The sequence below is a fragment of the Salvelinus fontinalis genome, chromosome 4, assembly GCF_029448725.1.
Source record: "Salvelinus fontinalis isolate EN_2023a chromosome 4, ASM2944872v1, whole genome shotgun sequence".
In the NCBI taxonomy this organism is placed as follows: Eukaryota; Metazoa; Chordata; class Actinopteri; order Salmoniformes; family Salmonidae; genus Salvelinus; species Salvelinus fontinalis.
This window is the reverse complement of record NC_074668.1, coordinates 21,674,260-21,690,746: the sequence shown is the minus strand read 5'-3', so window position 1 is coordinate 21,690,746 and position 16,487 is coordinate 21,674,260. Positions and strand designations below refer to the sequence as shown.

The 16,487-nt window shown below is 46.1% G+C and overlaps 1 protein-coding gene across 7 annotated transcripts in view; it reads right to left on the bottom strand.

Annotated features, from left to right (window-relative positions):
- Positions 1 to 16,487, bottom strand: part of LOC129853333 (E1A-binding protein p400-like) — a 35,267-nt gene that overhangs the window by 3,219 nt on the left and 15,561 nt on the right. For 3 of the 7 annotated variants that reach the window (XM_055919258.1, XM_055919264.1, XM_055919259.1), the window contains 28 exons: positions 16,056 to 16,229; positions 14,320 to 14,469; positions 14,077 to 14,147; positions 13,646 to 13,935; positions 13,295 to 13,497; positions 13,004 to 13,173; positions 7,646 to 7,842; positions 7,401 to 7,512; positions 7,048 to 7,302; positions 6,861 to 6,935; positions 6,594 to 6,728; positions 6,279 to 6,323; positions 6,005 to 6,158; positions 5,680 to 5,915; positions 5,293 to 5,466; positions 5,144 to 5,191; positions 4,912 to 5,048; positions 4,661 to 4,796; positions 4,378 to 4,557; positions 4,200 to 4,245; positions 3,574 to 3,686; positions 3,192 to 3,384; positions 2,819 to 2,952; positions 2,420 to 2,608; positions 2,019 to 2,193; positions 1,646 to 1,842; positions 1,295 to 1,444; positions 1,096 to 1,170 (listed from right to left, as the gene is read on the bottom strand). In XM_055919258.1, coding sequence (XP_055775233.1) covers positions 1,096 to 1,170; positions 1,295 to 1,444; positions 1,646 to 1,842; positions 2,019 to 2,193; positions 2,420 to 2,608; positions 2,819 to 2,952; positions 3,192 to 3,384; positions 3,574 to 3,686; positions 4,200 to 4,245; positions 4,378 to 4,557; positions 4,661 to 4,796; positions 4,912 to 5,048; positions 5,144 to 5,191; positions 5,293 to 5,466; positions 5,680 to 5,915; positions 6,005 to 6,158; positions 6,279 to 6,323; positions 6,594 to 6,728; positions 6,861 to 6,935; positions 7,048 to 7,302; positions 7,401 to 7,512; positions 7,646 to 7,842; positions 13,004 to 13,173; positions 13,295 to 13,497; positions 13,646 to 13,935; positions 14,077 to 14,147; positions 14,320 to 14,469; positions 16,056 to 16,229 — 4,214 coding nt within the window. The remainder of the gene's footprint in view (positions 1 to 1,095; positions 1,171 to 1,294; positions 1,445 to 1,645; positions 1,843 to 2,018; positions 2,194 to 2,419; positions 2,609 to 2,818; positions 2,953 to 3,191; positions 3,385 to 3,573; positions 3,687 to 4,199; positions 4,246 to 4,377; positions 4,558 to 4,660; positions 4,797 to 4,911; positions 5,049 to 5,143; positions 5,192 to 5,292; positions 5,467 to 5,679; positions 5,916 to 6,004; positions 6,159 to 6,278; positions 6,324 to 6,593; positions 6,729 to 6,860; positions 6,936 to 7,047; positions 7,303 to 7,400; positions 7,513 to 7,645; positions 7,843 to 13,003; positions 13,174 to 13,294; positions 13,498 to 13,645; positions 13,936 to 14,076; positions 14,148 to 14,319; positions 14,470 to 16,055; positions 16,230 to 16,487) is intronic. The other 4 variants (XM_055919262.1, XM_055919260.1, XM_055919263.1 and 1 more) reach the window with 4 other exon arrangements.

Below are 16,487 nucleotides of genomic sequence, written 5' to 3'. Positions count from 1 at the left end.
AAACCCTCCTGTAACCCGGACGACGCTGGGCCAATTGTGCGCCGCCTCATGGGTCTCCCGGTCTCGGCACAGCCAGGAATCAAACCCGGATCTGTAGTGACGCCTCTAGCACTGCGATGCAGTGCCTTAGACCGCTGTGCCACTTGGGAGGCCCAGAGAGGGGTAAAGATAAAGATTTTGCAAAAAGGCAGTCTCTTATGCGTGTCTGGTAGAGGTACTCTAACCTACCATTTTCCTATCAGCAGGGTTAATACCAGCCTGGCACCCCAACAAAATCTTTATCTTTACCCCTCTTTAACAATACCGCTACAATGTTACCAGACTATGCTGCCCTCTTGGTACCTCTATTCACTGTCATAACATTTCATGACAGTTTATGGGAAATTACCTAAATGTCACAACGCACAAATTAATTGTGCAATTGTATTTTTTTTTTTTTATGTTCTTCTTTAAAAAAAAAAAAAAATCTCCCATTTTCTCCCCAATTTTCGTGGTATCCAATCGCTAGTAATTACTATCCTGTCTCATCGCTACAACTCCCGTACGGGCTCGGGAGAGACGAAGGTCGAAAGCCATGCGTCCTCCGAAGCACAACCCAACCAAGCCGCACTGCTTCTTAACACAGCGCGCCTCCAACCCGGAAGCCAGCCGCACCAATGTGTCGGAGGAAACACCGTGTACCTGGCCCCCTTGGTTAGCGCGCACTGCGCCCGGCCCGCCACAGGAGTCGCTGGAGCGCGATGAGACAAGGATATCCCTACCGGCCAAACCCTCCCTAACCCGGACGACGCTATGCCAATTGTGCGTCGCCCCATGGACCTCCCGGTCGCGGCCGGCTGCGACAGAGCCTGGGCGCGAACCCAGAGACTCTGGTGGCGCAGCTAGCACTGCAATGCAGTGCCCTAGACCACTGCTCCACCCGGGAGGCCCCTTAATTGTGCAATTTAACCAAGCTGACTTATATTCAAGTCATGAAGAAGTGAATAGTCATAAAAGGTTAATAGACACAGGAAGCAGAACCTGTCGTCTCTCATTCCATACTCCTCATAAAAATCCTGCATGATACTGCCCTTCTGTGTGGGTTAGTGCTCTTACCTGCTGTGGAGATACGATCTGCTGGATGTTGGCCACAGTGGATTGCCCCTGCACTATCTGGGGGAGCTTAGCCACCTAATATACAAGGGAAAGCAGTTAGCATTCCTCACACCTCTGGATAATAGCTCTATACATTTAAGACCCAGTGCCTGAAGGCAAGTGGGTTGGAGTATCTGAGTAGGAAGACGCGAGTGTCTACCTGGATTTGCTGGGCCCCAGTGGGTTTCCCAGCCTGGGCGATGGAAGCAGTGAAGAACTGGGTCTTGATGCTAGGCTGTAGCTGGGTGGTGGCAGCATAGGTGACCTTCTGCTGCTGGGTAGTCGGTACTGTCATCTGCTGGGTGCCCAGCTGATGGAGGACACAGACCACAACTAGACTGAAGATTGATTCTTCTGACAATAATTCATGGCGCACATTTTCTTCGTAATCAGATTTCCAACTATGGACTGGGTTGTAGTTTCAAGAGCACCACTTTTGGTTGAGATCTGAAATGCACCTCTGACCAGCCCATACCCTTACAGTAACAACAAGAGAACACCAGCTCTTTACTTGTAAATGTGTGTGTGGTTGCGTAGACTGTGATGGTTCGGTTTTCCCCCAGAGCCCCACCTTCTGCTGCACAGAGGCTTGTCCTGGCTGTGTCTGCACTGCTTTCTGCAGGGCTGCTGCAGCCTGCACGGCTGCCTGCTGCTTCTTCATCTGGAGCATCTGCATCTGGGGGAACGGGGGCGTCAACACTGGCCCACCTACAAGAGAGTAAGCAAGATCAGGGACAGGACAATCTCAGGACATGTAACCGAACAGAGGGAGTGTGAGGGTATGTGTGTGTTATCATTGGTAAAGAATGCATGTTTGTGCTAAGAGGAGCCGATTATGAATATTTCAATCTAATTAGTTGCTGAGAATAGGAGGGTTTTTCCACCTGTTTTCTGGGCCTGTCCAATGGCTACACTGATGCCAGCCATAGTGACGGGCAGGGTGGTGACACCAGCGGAAGAAACCACGGCGGGCACAGAGACCACGGGGGGCTTGGTGAGGGTCACCTGGGCTGTCTGCCCTGGCTGGGCCTGGATCTGACCCTGGGTGGGCAGCCGTGTCTGGACACAGGTAAAGACACTGTCATAAACACTTTCAATGGATCATTAATTATGCTCAAACTGGGTTACCTCTAGTAGATCATTATTCAAAATGGACACATCTCAGCAAAGGCCTTTACCAGTCTGAAAGTAGTAAAGATCAGCACAACACAGTGGTGCATAATTCCCTAGGCCGGGCTATATACTATAGAAAAAAACAAGAGAAGGTGATAAAGTTGGTCCTTACCAGTCTGGCCACCTGCAAGTTAGCTACGGTGGTGCCAGCCAGCACGGCTCCGGCTCTGGGACCGGCAGCTATAGCGGCAAGCTGGGGGTTGGCCTGGGCTGCGGCTGGCTGCACCTGGACAGGCTGCTGGCCGGCTCCTGCCTGCTGCTGGGCCATCTGCAGCTTCTGCTTGTGTATCTTCAGAAGCTCCTACAGCCAAGGAGAGAGTTAAAGGGTCAGTTCACTGACTGTCTGTACTGATTAATCATTGGAGGGTTGGCTGAAATGCATGGTTTCTTTATTTTTACAAGACAAAACGGCTAACTAGTATTAGTCACAGAGTGTGAGTAGTGGGTGAGCATCAGAAGAAGCTAATTCTAGGAGGCCATAGAGTGAATGAAAGGGTTCTCTGTACAGTACCTGGGGTTTTCCCACAGCCTTGATGCCTTGTGGCGAGGTAGCCTGCTGCTGTTGCTGCTGGAGCTGCTGCTGTCGGAGCATGTGGAGGTGGGCCTGGGTGATGGGTTTGCCCTGGGGTAGCTGCATGCCTGTGGCTGGGGACAGAGAGCGAGAGAGGAGTCGTATCACAAAACCAGTGGACATGGCACTTCATTAACTAAGTAGTATGTTGTTATGTTATGTCTGTTGTATGCGTTCAGTGTAGAAACAACCGACATGTTATGTTATTTTATAGGTTACTATAAAGCACTTAAATGATAAATGTTGCTGTCAAAAGCGCTATATAAATACATTTGATTGATTGGGTGTTCAGTGTGAACAATGTATGAAGTACCTGGTGTGACCAGGGAGCGGGTCTGGGACTGCACTGGGGTCAGAGTGGTGGTCACCACCGCAGAGGCAGTCACCGGGGTAACGGCCCTGACACCCTGACCCGTAGCTATGGCAACCACCTCCCCAGGGGCGGCAGTGGCAGGTACGGCTCTCTGCTGGGAGTGGACCACCTGTGCACCTACTGCACTGGCAGGCTGAAGGACGGACAAGAGCACAGGGCCTCATGATACCTAAACCAGACCAACACCTCCTAAGACCATTCACTCTGTCAGCAAGACTTCTGAATACTGTACCCTCAAACAATGGTCATTGTGTGTTATAATACAAAAACTGGGAAAGAGTAGAGTGACGCAATGGCAGAGGTAATAAATAGAGTGACTTACAGACAGGGTTCCTGGTATGACTTGACCTGGTGATACCAGCCGTTTGTTGGCCTGGAACGGACTTGGAGGAACTCCAGCCACTGTGTTCACAATCAGGTTCCCCCCTACGGTGGCTGAAAGGATTTAAGAAATGACTATTACTTACTGACTTTATTGTCCCCATGGGGAAATTTTGTTGCAGTGTCATGTACACATGTAAACTGGCGTTTAAATACAAAACAAAATTGACAATACAACTTTCATAACAGTTACATACCATATATATATATATTTTTAAAGACTAGCCTGCTGGCCTTGCTGAGCAGACAGGAACATTAGTCCGAGCTATTTAGGAGGGATATCACACCTGGCACAAATGATTGTCTAGTTCTGTACAGAGGGGAGTAGTTCAAAGTCCGGGTACAGGGGGTGGATTGGGTCTAAAAATGATTTTGTGAGCCTTGGAGGGCCCTGACCTTAAAGATCTCCCCAGGCCTGTCCGTTTGTCTCCAAGTACCTTGCTTGCTGTGGTGATAATCCTTCTCAGCATATTTTTCTGGCTGACAGTGGCATTGCCAAACCAACAAACAATTGGATTACAGACTAAATGTTTTGTAATGATCAATGTGTGTGCCATGAAAACCCACCAGCTTGAATGGTTGTTCCCACAGCAGCATTCTTTATAGCTCCAGCCTGAAAAACACAACATTCTTTAAAAACATATATTTCTAAATTATGCAATTTTACTCATTAGACAGCTCTTTTTTTACCACAAAGAACAACTTGGTTTGACATAAAAAATTCCAACGTTTTCCCCATTCTCACCAGGACAGCGGTGTTGGGTACAGCCATAGCGCCAGCCGCTGCAGGGGCCTGGAGGACCCCCGGGGCCTGGGCTTGGCCTGCAGCGGGAGCCCCAGCCTGGGGTTGGGCAGCACCGGCCACAGCCTGGGGGGCTCCTGCCTGCTGAGCTAGCTGCTGAGCCCTCTGCTGCTCGGCTAGGGCCTGACAGGACACACACAGAAGATCAGAGTGCATACCACCATGACAACAGACCTGACTGTCACACTGCAAAATCCAGAGAGAATATACAGTAAACCGTACACACCTTCTTCTCCTTGGCAATCCTCTCAGCACGTTGAGATGCCACCTGAATGGGAGGGAGGGGCTTGTCGTAGCTGATCCCACTTTCTGCCAGGACGGAGGCATGTTTGGGGTTCTTCTGGAATGGGTTCATCCCCAGACTGAAGAAGCAAACATTGAATTAATAGTTTAAACACTGAGCATGTTTATCATAAGGCTGATGACACAACATGTATTATTTCAAGGTACAGAGGAAAGATCATGTTGAGTGCTTACAGGGGTTTGATGGGGGGACTCCTCTTGCTGGCGATGATCTTCATGAGCTCAAAGCGGCTGTTGTAGAGCTGGATGTGTGTAGCGTTGTCATCCTGGGTGTAGATCTGACAGGTGCGCAGCGGCCGGCTGTTCTTAGACTGGTGGAGGAAAAAGGAGGGACGCTGGTCAATCAAGAGGGCTCTGAGCATCAAACATTACGACCGTTGTAACCTGCAAGAGTTTGGCAATGTACCTTGTATATGCTCTTTGTTTTCTTCTTAGGATTCGCCTCATACACCAACTACAATGAATAACAAAATCAGTATGGTTGAATTATCTGAATGCTCAAACAACATGAGATCTTGGTGCCACTCAGGGCTTTACTAACTCATGTCTGCTCACCTTGCCCTCCTCCCGGGGGATGATGACATTCTCATAGCGGTTGCGACACTGCTTTGGCGAGCGGTAGATACGGCTGCAGGAGTTGACCACGTCGCTGACCAGGTCCCAGTTGGGGGTGTGGGCCGGAGAAACGATGGTTAGATTCAGAGGGAGCTCCAGGAGCTGTTTCATAGCCTGCCACGCACAGAGAGAGAGGGGACACTTGCATCACTAACAGAATAAATTACTGGACTATGTTGATTACAAATAGCTTAGCTTCTAAGTATTCTTCAGTTCACCTCATCTGATCTGAGAGTATCTAGCAAACATACAGTATGACAGACATTTCTTTAGACCAACCACAGTATTGGGTAAAACAAGCCATCCCAGTAGGAGCCAGCCTAGTACCTGTAGCAGGGCCCAGTCTTCACTGATAAGCCACTCTGGGTTGTCCTGTCCGGCCTCCATGGCAGGTTTGACCAGCGAGGGCAGAGGCTTAGCGAAGGGTGCCTGCTGCTTCAGGGAGAAGTTCTTCTTTTGGTCTTTGCCCTCGCGGCGGACCTTGAGCATGCTGGCCTTCTCGAAGAGGGAGCGAGGAGGAATCACCGTCTCCCCATGACCCTTCTTCTTCTTCCTGCCAGCTGCTGGGCAGAAAACACAGAACAGAGCTCACAAGTGCATCACTACACACAATGTACCATACTTTGTTTGTTACAAGAATACAAAGCCTTACCTGAGGGGTCCATCTTGAGTCTCTTGTGCTCCTTGCGGATGTAGACAGGAGGCAGTTTGGACTCAGGCATGGGAGCAGAGTCGTACATCAGACAGATCACAGAGTCGATATAGATGTCGTTGTCATCCTGCGGTGGGGTAGGTGGAGTCCACAGCTGCAACCAGAGCCATAAGTTAACATACAGCTGACAGGCTCATGGAAAATACGGGACTACATCATGATATACCTCAGGACAAGTAGATACGGTCATGTAGATATTATGTGACTGACTTACCGGCATGATTTCCGATTGGCCATCTTCGCCATCAAACACATACTCCTGTTAAAACAGAGACAAGACTTTAGCTCACATACCCACCTATTTACAATGGAAACCCTACTACAGGCTCTGATCTCTAATTTGAATACTGTCACCACCATGGGCGCATTCCTTATGGAAACAGTTTACTGTTTAAGAACCAAACAGAGCAAAACAAGTTTGTATTGGACAAATTCAGTTAGGTCACTCAGTTTTGTTTGTTTCCGTTTAAGAAATATTGTGTAACAGAATCAGCATAATGAATACACCCCTGAGAGAGTGAAAGCCTACCATATTGTAAGCATCCTCTCTGGTGTAGGTGAACAGGTCCTCCTCTTCCTCAATGATCATCCTCTCCTCGTCTTGAGCCTTCAGTTTCTGGAGGTGCTGCATCTCCCAGCCTCTCTTCGCACACAACAGTCGCTCCTGAAAATTACATTCGGTATTATTAAAGTTATAAAAAACTTTGGTAATTGTGGTCTTGTGCTACTTTGAGAACGCAACGTCTAACAAGCTAGTAGTACCTCCGGATATCTGAGAGGAGAGTTTGAGTCTTACCTTGGCAACAAGTTCATCTTCACTGACATGAAGATACTCCAGGAATTGCAGGGCATATTTTTCTATTGGTGTTAACTAATGGAGGAAATGATGAAGACAATCCAGTATTAGTTCAAACTGATGTATTAGCTCCCTGGTATGTAGTCTACAACATACTGTAAGAAGGCACTTCATGACTGTTTATCACCTGGTCCATTACAGCATTAAGCTCCTCCAGCTGAGAGGGCTCCTCTTTGACCTGCAGCTCCTTCTCCAGGTCCTCCTCCTCCTGCTGCTCTGGTGGCAGGGCGTCCAGACTGATGCTGTGGAGTGCCTGGATGTAGGGCCTAGCCACGCGTGGAGAGATGGCCTCAGAGGGAGACGGCTCCTGGTGCAGAACCACAAACTCCTCAACCTTCTCCCCTGAGCCGGCCTCCACCTCAAAGAGGTCCTGGATGGTCCGCTGGACACACAGACACAGCGTATTTAATAACCAAATATAGTATGGTTTTCAGTCAGAGGAGAGCTGGGGTCTGGTTGGTTTGTGGGTAAAGATCTTACCTGTGTGAGGAATGCCAGGGTGTAGTCAGTCCCTTGGGCAGCCACCTCTCGGATCAGATCCTTTGTGCCGTTCTTTAGCAGCTTCTCTTCAATGGAGTTCCCGCTCTCCAGTCTGGGATATAAAGTCACCAAGTTAACAACCTCACAATGACTTACATTTCAGCAGCAACAACAGTATGCGTTTCTTCATATCCTAATATGGTATGTAGAGTTAAGGCACAATATCTATTTTTCTTGTGTTTTACCTGTAGATGTGGATGTCCTTGGATCGTCCGATCTTGTCGCACCACTCCTGGGTGCGGGCGTCCATGCTGGGGTTGAGGTCTGTGTCGTAGAATATGATGGTGTCTGCGTCGAACACGGTCCCCACGGCTGAGCAGCAGCGGTTGGTCAGGATGCTGCAGAACACCTGTCTGTTCCTGTTGAACGTCTTTATATGTTCCTAATGGAAGGGGGATATCATGAGAAACATATTAGAGAGATTAGTCCCAAGGAAAGGGCTTTAGAGTCATCTTCTCAATCAATTGGTCAACATTTTTAAACGTTTTTTTACCACATACAGTGCCTTCGGAAAGTATTCAGACCCCTTGACTTTTTCTAATTTTGTTAGGTTACAACCTTATTCTAAAATAGATTTTTATTTGCTTCAATCTGCACACAATATCCCGTAAGGACAAAACAAAAACAGGATTTTTATGACGCTACAAGTTTGGCACACCTATATTCCCATTCTTCTCTACAGATCCTCTCAAGCTCTGTTAGGTTGGAAGCGTTGCTGCACAGCTATTTTCAGGGCTCTTCAGAGATGTTCGATCGGTTTCATGTCCAGGCTCTGGCTGGGCCATTCAAGGACATTGAGACTTGTCCCAAAGCAGTGTGCTCAGGGTCGTTGTCCTATTAGAAGGATATCGGCTCCGTTCATCTTTCTCTCAATCCTGACTAGTCTCCCAGTCCCTGCCGCTGAAAAACATCCCCACAGCATGATGCAGCCACCATCATTCTTCACCGTAGGGATGATGCCAGGTTTCCTCCAGATGTGACAATTGGCATTTTTCCCAAATAGTTCAATCTTGGTTTCTTCAGATCAGAGAATCTTGTTTCTCATGGTCAGAGTCCTTTAGGTGCTTTTTGACAAACTCCAAGTGGGCTGTCATGTGCCTTTTACTCAGGATTTGCTTCCGTCTGGCCACTCTACAATAAAGACCTGATTGTTAGAGTGCTGTAGAGATGATTGTCCCAAGTTCTCCCATATACACAGAGGAACGCTAGAGGCCGGTCAGAGTGATCATCGGGTTCATGCTCAGTTTGGCCGGCCAGCTCTAGAAAGAGTCTTGGTGGTTCCAAACATCTTCCATTTAAGAATGGAGAGCACTGTGTTCTTGGGGACCTTCAATGCTGCAGAAATGTTTTGGTACTCTTACCGAGATCTGTGCCTCGACACAATCCTTTCTCGGAGAGCTACTGACAATTCCTTAGACCACACGGCTTGTTTTTTTCTGACATGCACTGTCAACTGGGGGACCTTTTATAGACAGGTGTATCCCTTTCCAAATCATGTCAAATCAATTGAATTTACCACAGGTGGACTCCAAGTTGTAGAAACATCTCATGGATGATCAATGGAAACAGGATGCACCTGACCTCAATTTCGAGTCTCATAGCAAAGGGTCTGAATACATATGTAAATAAGGTATTTGTTTATTTTTTATAAATTAGCCAACATTTCTATTATGAGGACCCATGTGTAGAATGATGAGGATTATTTATTTAATCCATTTTAAAATACGGTTGTTAACGTAACAAAATGTGGAAAAAGTCAAGGTGTCTGAATAATTTCCGAAGGCACTGTAATCAAATCAACCATATTCACTGAGCTTGTCTGGTGGTTTAAGCATACTGTTTGATGAAATAGCCTAATTAAGACACACAAATGACTAGAGGGAGTTCAACCGCAATTGATTTGATTGTACCGATCAAGCGCAGATTTGGTGCGCTGTATATATATATATTTTTTTTTTAAATGACAGCAAGCAACTGCACCCGTTGTCTCCCTCTCCTCCCTGCTGCAGAGACTACCACAGTGTTTATCGCGCTGTCTGTGTTGCTGAAGCTGCAACATAATTATAGCCACTTCTGACTGAAAAGATACGTTACCAAAATCCCTCATTTGATTAGGAAAAACATTCCCTATTCCCTCAACCATTGCTCTTTTTAAGTGTCATATGTATGCATTGCATGCACGTCACCAAAAGGTCCTGACCTATAGAATATCATAATCACGTCAATAAATTGGTGATAAAACTCCAAATACCATAACAGCAAAACGGATGCAGAGGATGTGACAAACTCGGGAATGGGGGAATGTTTACTGGTTGCTCAGGAGGTAAAGGGGAAGTCCGATGTCATTAATAAATGTCATTAGTTGTGGGAAATACTGGAGATGAAGAAAAAGAAGGTAAGGAGCAGGCGCTGTTTGCATATCATGTGTGCCAAACAGCTGCTGTTAGATTACAGTAAGACAGCCCTTTGTAACAACGTAAACAATAAAATGATAAGCGTACCAGAGAATCTGTTGTAATGTTTTTTTGTTAAGCCTTTATTACAAAAAAGACTAAACTGTCACATTCACTCATGAATGCAATCTCCGAAATGGAAAGGTTGATTTATTGTTTACGATAATTATTCAGGTTATTTTAAAACTAAAATGCTTGATTGCATTTTAAATCATGAATGACTGGTATGCTGTGATGACATGAATGAATGATTGATACAGTAGTCTATAGAAGTAAGTTATGGTATTAAGACAGGATGTGCTCTTAGGCCTACAGCTCGATGGAGGTTATACAAGGCTGCTATTCTAAGCCTAATAAAGATAATGACATTACTTACTATTATAATGATGATCATAATAATAGTAATTATAACAATAAGGAGCTCGAGAAAAATGTGGGTTATTATATTCTAAATTAATTATAAATAATACCAGAGGCTGTTCTAACAAGAAACAAATGTATAAAGCCTTTACTATAGCAAAGATTAAAAACAGAGGAATATATGAAATTGTTTATCCAACATGTGGTTACGTGAATCTTGGTACCCACTGAATCAGTAGGCTATTAAATAGTCAACAAGCAGGATCTGTCTTATTTCTGTAGATATACACTACACAAACAAAAGTATGTGGACACCTGCTTGTCGAACAACTAATTCCAAAATCATGGCCATTAATAAGGAGTTGGTCCCCTCTTTACTGCTTTAACAGCCTCCACTCTTCTGGGGAGGTTTTCCACTAGATGTTGGAACATGCTTCCATTTAGCCACAAGAGCATTAGTGAAGTCGGGCACCGATGTTGGGCGATTAGGCCTGGCTCGCAGTCGGCGTTCCAATTCATCCCAAAGATGTTCGATGGGGTTAAGGTCAGGGCTCTGTGCAGGCCAGTCAAGTTCTTTTACACCAATCTCGACAAACCATTTCTGTATGGACCTCGCGTTGTGCACAGGGGCATTGTCATGCTGAAACAGGAAAGGGGCTTCCCCAAACTGTTGCCACAAAGTTGGAAGCACAGAATCATCTAGAATGTCATTGTATGATGTAGCGTTAAGATTTCCCTTCACTGGAACTAAAGGGCCTTGCCCAAACCATGAAAAACAGCCCCAGACCATTATTCCTCCTCTACCAAACTTTAGTTGGCACTATGCCTTCAAGCAGGTAGCGGCAGGTAGCCTAGTAGCCTAGAGGTTAGAGCGTTGGACTAGTAACCAGAAGGTTGCAAGATCGAATCCCTGAGCTGACAAGGTAAAAATCTGTCGTTCTGCCCTTGAACAAGGCAGTTAAACCCACTGTTCCTAGGCTGTCATTGAAACTATCTAGGCAATTTATCTAGGCAAGTCAGTTAAGGACAAATCCTTAGTTTCAATGTATATATATATATATATTTTTTAAAGGTAGCGTTCTCCTGGCATTCGCCAAACCCAGATTCGTCCTTGGACTGGCAGATGGTGAATCGTGATTCATCACTCCAGAGAACACATGTCCACTACTCCAGAGTCCAATGGCGGCGAGCTTTACACCACTCCAGCCGACACTTGGCATTGCGCATAGTGATTTTAGGCTTGTGTACGGCTGATCAGCCATGGAGACCCATTTCATGAAGCTCTCGACAGTGTTATTGTGCTGACGTTTCTTCCAGAGGCAGTGCTGCAACCGAGAACAGACCATTTTTACACGCTTCAGCACTGGGCGGTCCCGTTCTGTGAGCTTGTGTGGCCTACAACTTTGCGGCTGAGCCGTTGTTGCTCCTAGACGTTTCCACTTCACAATAAAAGCACTTACAGTTTACTAGGGCAGCTATAACAGGGCAGAAATATGACAAATTGACTTGTTGGAAAGGTGGCATCCTATGACGGTGCCACGTTTAAGGTCACAGAGCTCTTCAGTAAGGCCATTCTACTGCCAATGTTTGTCTGTGGAGATTACATGTCTGTGTGGAGATTTTATACACCTGTCAGCAACAGGTGTGGTTGAAATAGCCAAATCCACTCATTTGAAGGGGTGTCCACAAACTTTCGTATATATAGTGTATATGGATGATTTATAAAGCCAGGGCTCATTTAACAGTTAGGATGTTGATCATAACCCTAATTAAGTTGGGGTTTCCTCTCTCCTCTCAGACAATAAGGCAAGGGCTGTTTTCTCGTCTCCTCATTCTGCTGCTGCCTCCGCCGCATTGTTCTCAACACAAATATGCTGGTTAACTTTGCTATTATGTACATAGCAACATGGTCTAGGAAAAGGCGCCAATTCAACAGTGCACTGATGTGTTTCAGAACCGCGGACAGCGACCAACGTGGAAGAAAGCAATTGTCCTTACAAAACCACATCCAATTTCAGTAGCACATGTCTTAGAGTGACGGACTGTGCCATCCACACGGCCTCCACAATGGATTAGTCCACTCAGATAGGCGCGAATCAGACAGGTGTCTAGTACACCATGTATGTATGTATGTATTCGACTAAAGAAATCTTGGTCGACCAGTCAACTAAATGATTCAGAGGGGTTGGGTTAAATGCCGAAGACACATTTCAGTTGAATGCAATCAGTTGTACGACTGACTAGATATTCCCCTTTCCCCTAAATGGGGTCAGCCCTAAACCAAACACTTCCAGTATAGTTCACTCAGCTCACAGACAAGAGAGAGGGAAGGAAAATTAAACAAAAGAGGTCAGTTAGATAAGAGACAGACACGTCTGAATGGACAGACAGAAAATGAAATATCAAGTGTAGAAGAGTAAAAAGTACAGCACCAAAAAAGCCCCAAAGCCCCATAGATTCTCTAGAGCTGCCACTGTGTGCCTTTTTAAGGCCCTTGGAGGAACAACATCCAGTGGGGAGGGAAGCGAGCGTAGGACTCTGTCCCCTTATAGCGCCAGAACACTGCACTGAATCAAGAGGTTCCGGTGTTAGATAGGGCGAAACAGAGAGGCAGGGCTGTCGCTGAGTGAGTGAACCAGACAGACAGAAGTCAGTGTTTCAACTCACTATAACACAGGTACCAAAACAGGTGCAGTTGATGACTATTTCCTTGGTACAACGGGGTTTTACCTGGCGTTCCTCTGTGATCAGGCTCTCGTCAACACGGATGTATGTGAGCTGCCGGTGGTCCAGGAAGGCCTCCAGGATGTCCAGCATCTTCACCATCTGTGTGAAGATGAGGACGCGGCGATTCTCCGACCTCAGCTTCTGGAGCAGAATGGCCAGGGCCTCAAGTTTACCTTCGGAGCAAATTGTTTTTAATTTCTGTGTAGTTCGAAAGATGTGTGCAGCCCAAGCAGACAATGGACTATCATAAAGCCCTGGCACACAGCTAAATATATAATTGTCTGCTGAGCTCACCCGAGTCCATCTGCATGAGCTGCAGGTCAGGGAACTGGAGCAGGTGTCCAGAGGCCAGGCTGTGGATCTCTGTGCTGTGGGGGGCGGCGGCCTCCTGGAGCCTGCGACTGATCGACTTCTGCTCCAGGCTGTAGGGAGCTGGGGGATTGGCTGCATACAGGTAAGGGGGACGAGCTACTGCGGCAGGGACAACACATGATAACCTACAGAGAGAGGAGTGTTTTCAATGACTTGTATTTCTAATTTCTTAAAAGGCTATATGAACTCAAGTGTGATTATGTCTGTCATGACATTAAAACGTTTAATCCGACAGTGACGTGAGGTGATTGACCACCATGGGTAGTTTGGTACCTGCTGACTAGGCTGCTGCTGGCATCCTGGCGGTTTGTGGAGGAGAGCAGGGCAGACTGGAGGTGTGTTGTGGTGGCCACAGGAGTCCTCTGGGCCCTGAGGCAGCTGTCTCTGCCCACCCATCTCCAGCCCCCGAGGCTCAGGGCAGAGTGAGGAGCCCCTGGGGTCACAGAGCAGACCTGGCGCAGGTCAGCCCCGTACAGAACACTGCGGTCACAACGCCTCTCATTGGCACTGAACAGGCGGCTCAGACGCTCCTTCAGATGACGACCCCTCTCCTCTGACGACACCTGTACACCACACAGAAAATAACGGCATCATAATCACATTTCATGCCTTCGGTGAGAATATATGGGTTAGGAGACTACAGAAATATAAGTATGCTTTCATTTCATGTTCTTCTGTGTTCTACCAGTGCCTGTTCTACCTACCTGAGGGGCAATAGGAGCAGCAGGAGCAGGCTGGGCGCTCACCCCCAAGGCATTTGATGTCATCCCTGAAGCTTAAAAGTAAAAGGGAGAAAGACTAAGACCATTACAACACAACCACTTTGTTAGAAGTGTAAGCCATGACAGCAGACACGGAACACGGTAGTATGCAAATTGAAAAACACCCATAGTGATGTAATTTCTTGAGGCACTATCTGCGCTATTCACAAGCCCAACAAGGCTTACCTTGTTGGGCGGGGCCGGCTGGGGGTGGGGTGCCAGATCTGGTGGAGGAGTTGGAGATGGGTGCAGCCTGAGGTACCGTCTGCATGACCATGGAGCCCTGGGGCCGGAGGATCTGCTGACCAGGGGCCGACACTATCTGCAGGATGTTGCCTGTACCATCACACAGACAACACAGAATACATTAAACAGATATAAACATTTAGTTTTAATCACTCTCGTACTGTGGTCCCCAAACTTTTGTGCTAACTACAGCTCAGATTTGTGTGTGTGTGTGTGTGTGTGTATGTATATATATATATATATATATATGTATATATATATATATATATATATATATATATATATATATATATATATATATATATATATATATATATATATATATATATATATATATATATGTGTATATATATATATATATATATATATATATATATATATATATATATATATATTTTTTTTTTTTTATTATTAGATAACTTAAACGTAAGCCTCTGCAAAATTAACCTATTAAAACAGTTCTGTAGCAATGACATTAGTAGTAGACTATAGGCACAATACAGTATCACTGCATATTGGCTATGCTTGAATTGCCCTGCCAATGTTGTTCTTCTTAAGACCATTTTGAAATTATACTTCAAAACTTGAGGTATATGATTACACTGGTAATGTTGTATTACTTGTGAGGCATAGCTGAGTGAGCATAAATTGAAATAATGTGCTTTAAAAAAAAACTGATTGTGCATGCAGGTGGTCAGTCTCAGCAGAGGAAGAGCATCAGAGGGTCTGCCTTTCACCGTGGTCCTGTCCCTCAGCTCTCCCCCCTCCGCTAAGAGTGAGACTGACCAAAAAAGGGAACACCGTCTTTGAGCAGATGCCCAAAATTGAGTCCCACCACATAATCTCTGCCCCATGCAGGATTCCTATTGTTACTCCTATGAGCAGAACAAGTGAAACATTAAAACACACACAGCCCCTAATAAGAACAACGCAGGCCTACAGATACACTTTGCTCCTCATCCATTGAAGCTGCAGTGCTGGTTGCAGCACGAGTGGAGAAGCGCATTTCATGGCTTATAAAAGTGTAAAAAAAATATTTAAGTGATGACAGCCGAATAAAAACTAAAATGAACTCACTCACAGCAGCTCTTTCCTCTATTCCTTAACAGCGTCTTTCTAGTCATGGTTTTAATCGTTTTGAAATCACATTATCGACTTACTTTTACACGGTGATCTGAGCAATTCGATTGGCTATTGGTAGGCCTATAGGTGCACTTGATTTTCTCTCCGGGCACGCCGAGAAGGCGAAGATTGTACCTTCAGACAAATGAAAAGGTTCAAAATGCGAACACTTCACCTACCCGGCGCGCAGGGCAGTTGAAACAAGTGCACCTATTGTCAACTGTGCGAGACAGAAAAAAGTAGGAATACAACGCCGTTTATTTTCATAGAAATGTTTGGTGATATAGACTATGAAATGCCTTGGAGATCGACCAGTCGATCGGCCCTTTGGTGACCACTGCTTTAGTAAGAATGTCTATACATGTAACATTGGTTATCCAACTCTCTATGATGTGGACTCTACCAAATACATGGTCGAGTGTAAAGAAGGAGTATCATTTAAAATAGCCTCTTCGTTGTAAGTGATTACAATATAGCGAAGGACATTCTGACAAAAAGGGCAGGGACAAAAAGAGAAGTCATAGGGAGAGTATGAAATGTTGGGTGTACATTACCGAGTGTACCTTGGAGCTGCAAGGGCTGCCCTGTGGTGAGCTGTCTGAGCTGGCTAGGGGACAGGGTGAACTTGTTACCCTGGAACTGCAGAGTGACGGGGGTCTCAGGCTGGGAGATTCGGTTCTGGCTGCCTGCTATGGACGCCAGCTGGGCTATCTTCAACACATCTCCACCTTCAGCAGGAGGAAAGACAAACACACACACCTCTAATCAAATAACACCACAGACCAAAAGAGTACTGCTGTATGACTGCGTCACCAAAAATACATTTCAGTTAGTTGAAGGGTGAGAGAGACTAGACATGCAATACCAGGGTGGGTTAATAAGTGGGATGAGCGTAGGTAGCTGCCCTCCACAACATGTGAACCATTGCAGTAGGTAATCTCTAGCCAACCCGGAGTGGGAAAACAAACAAAACAGTGATTTTCAGG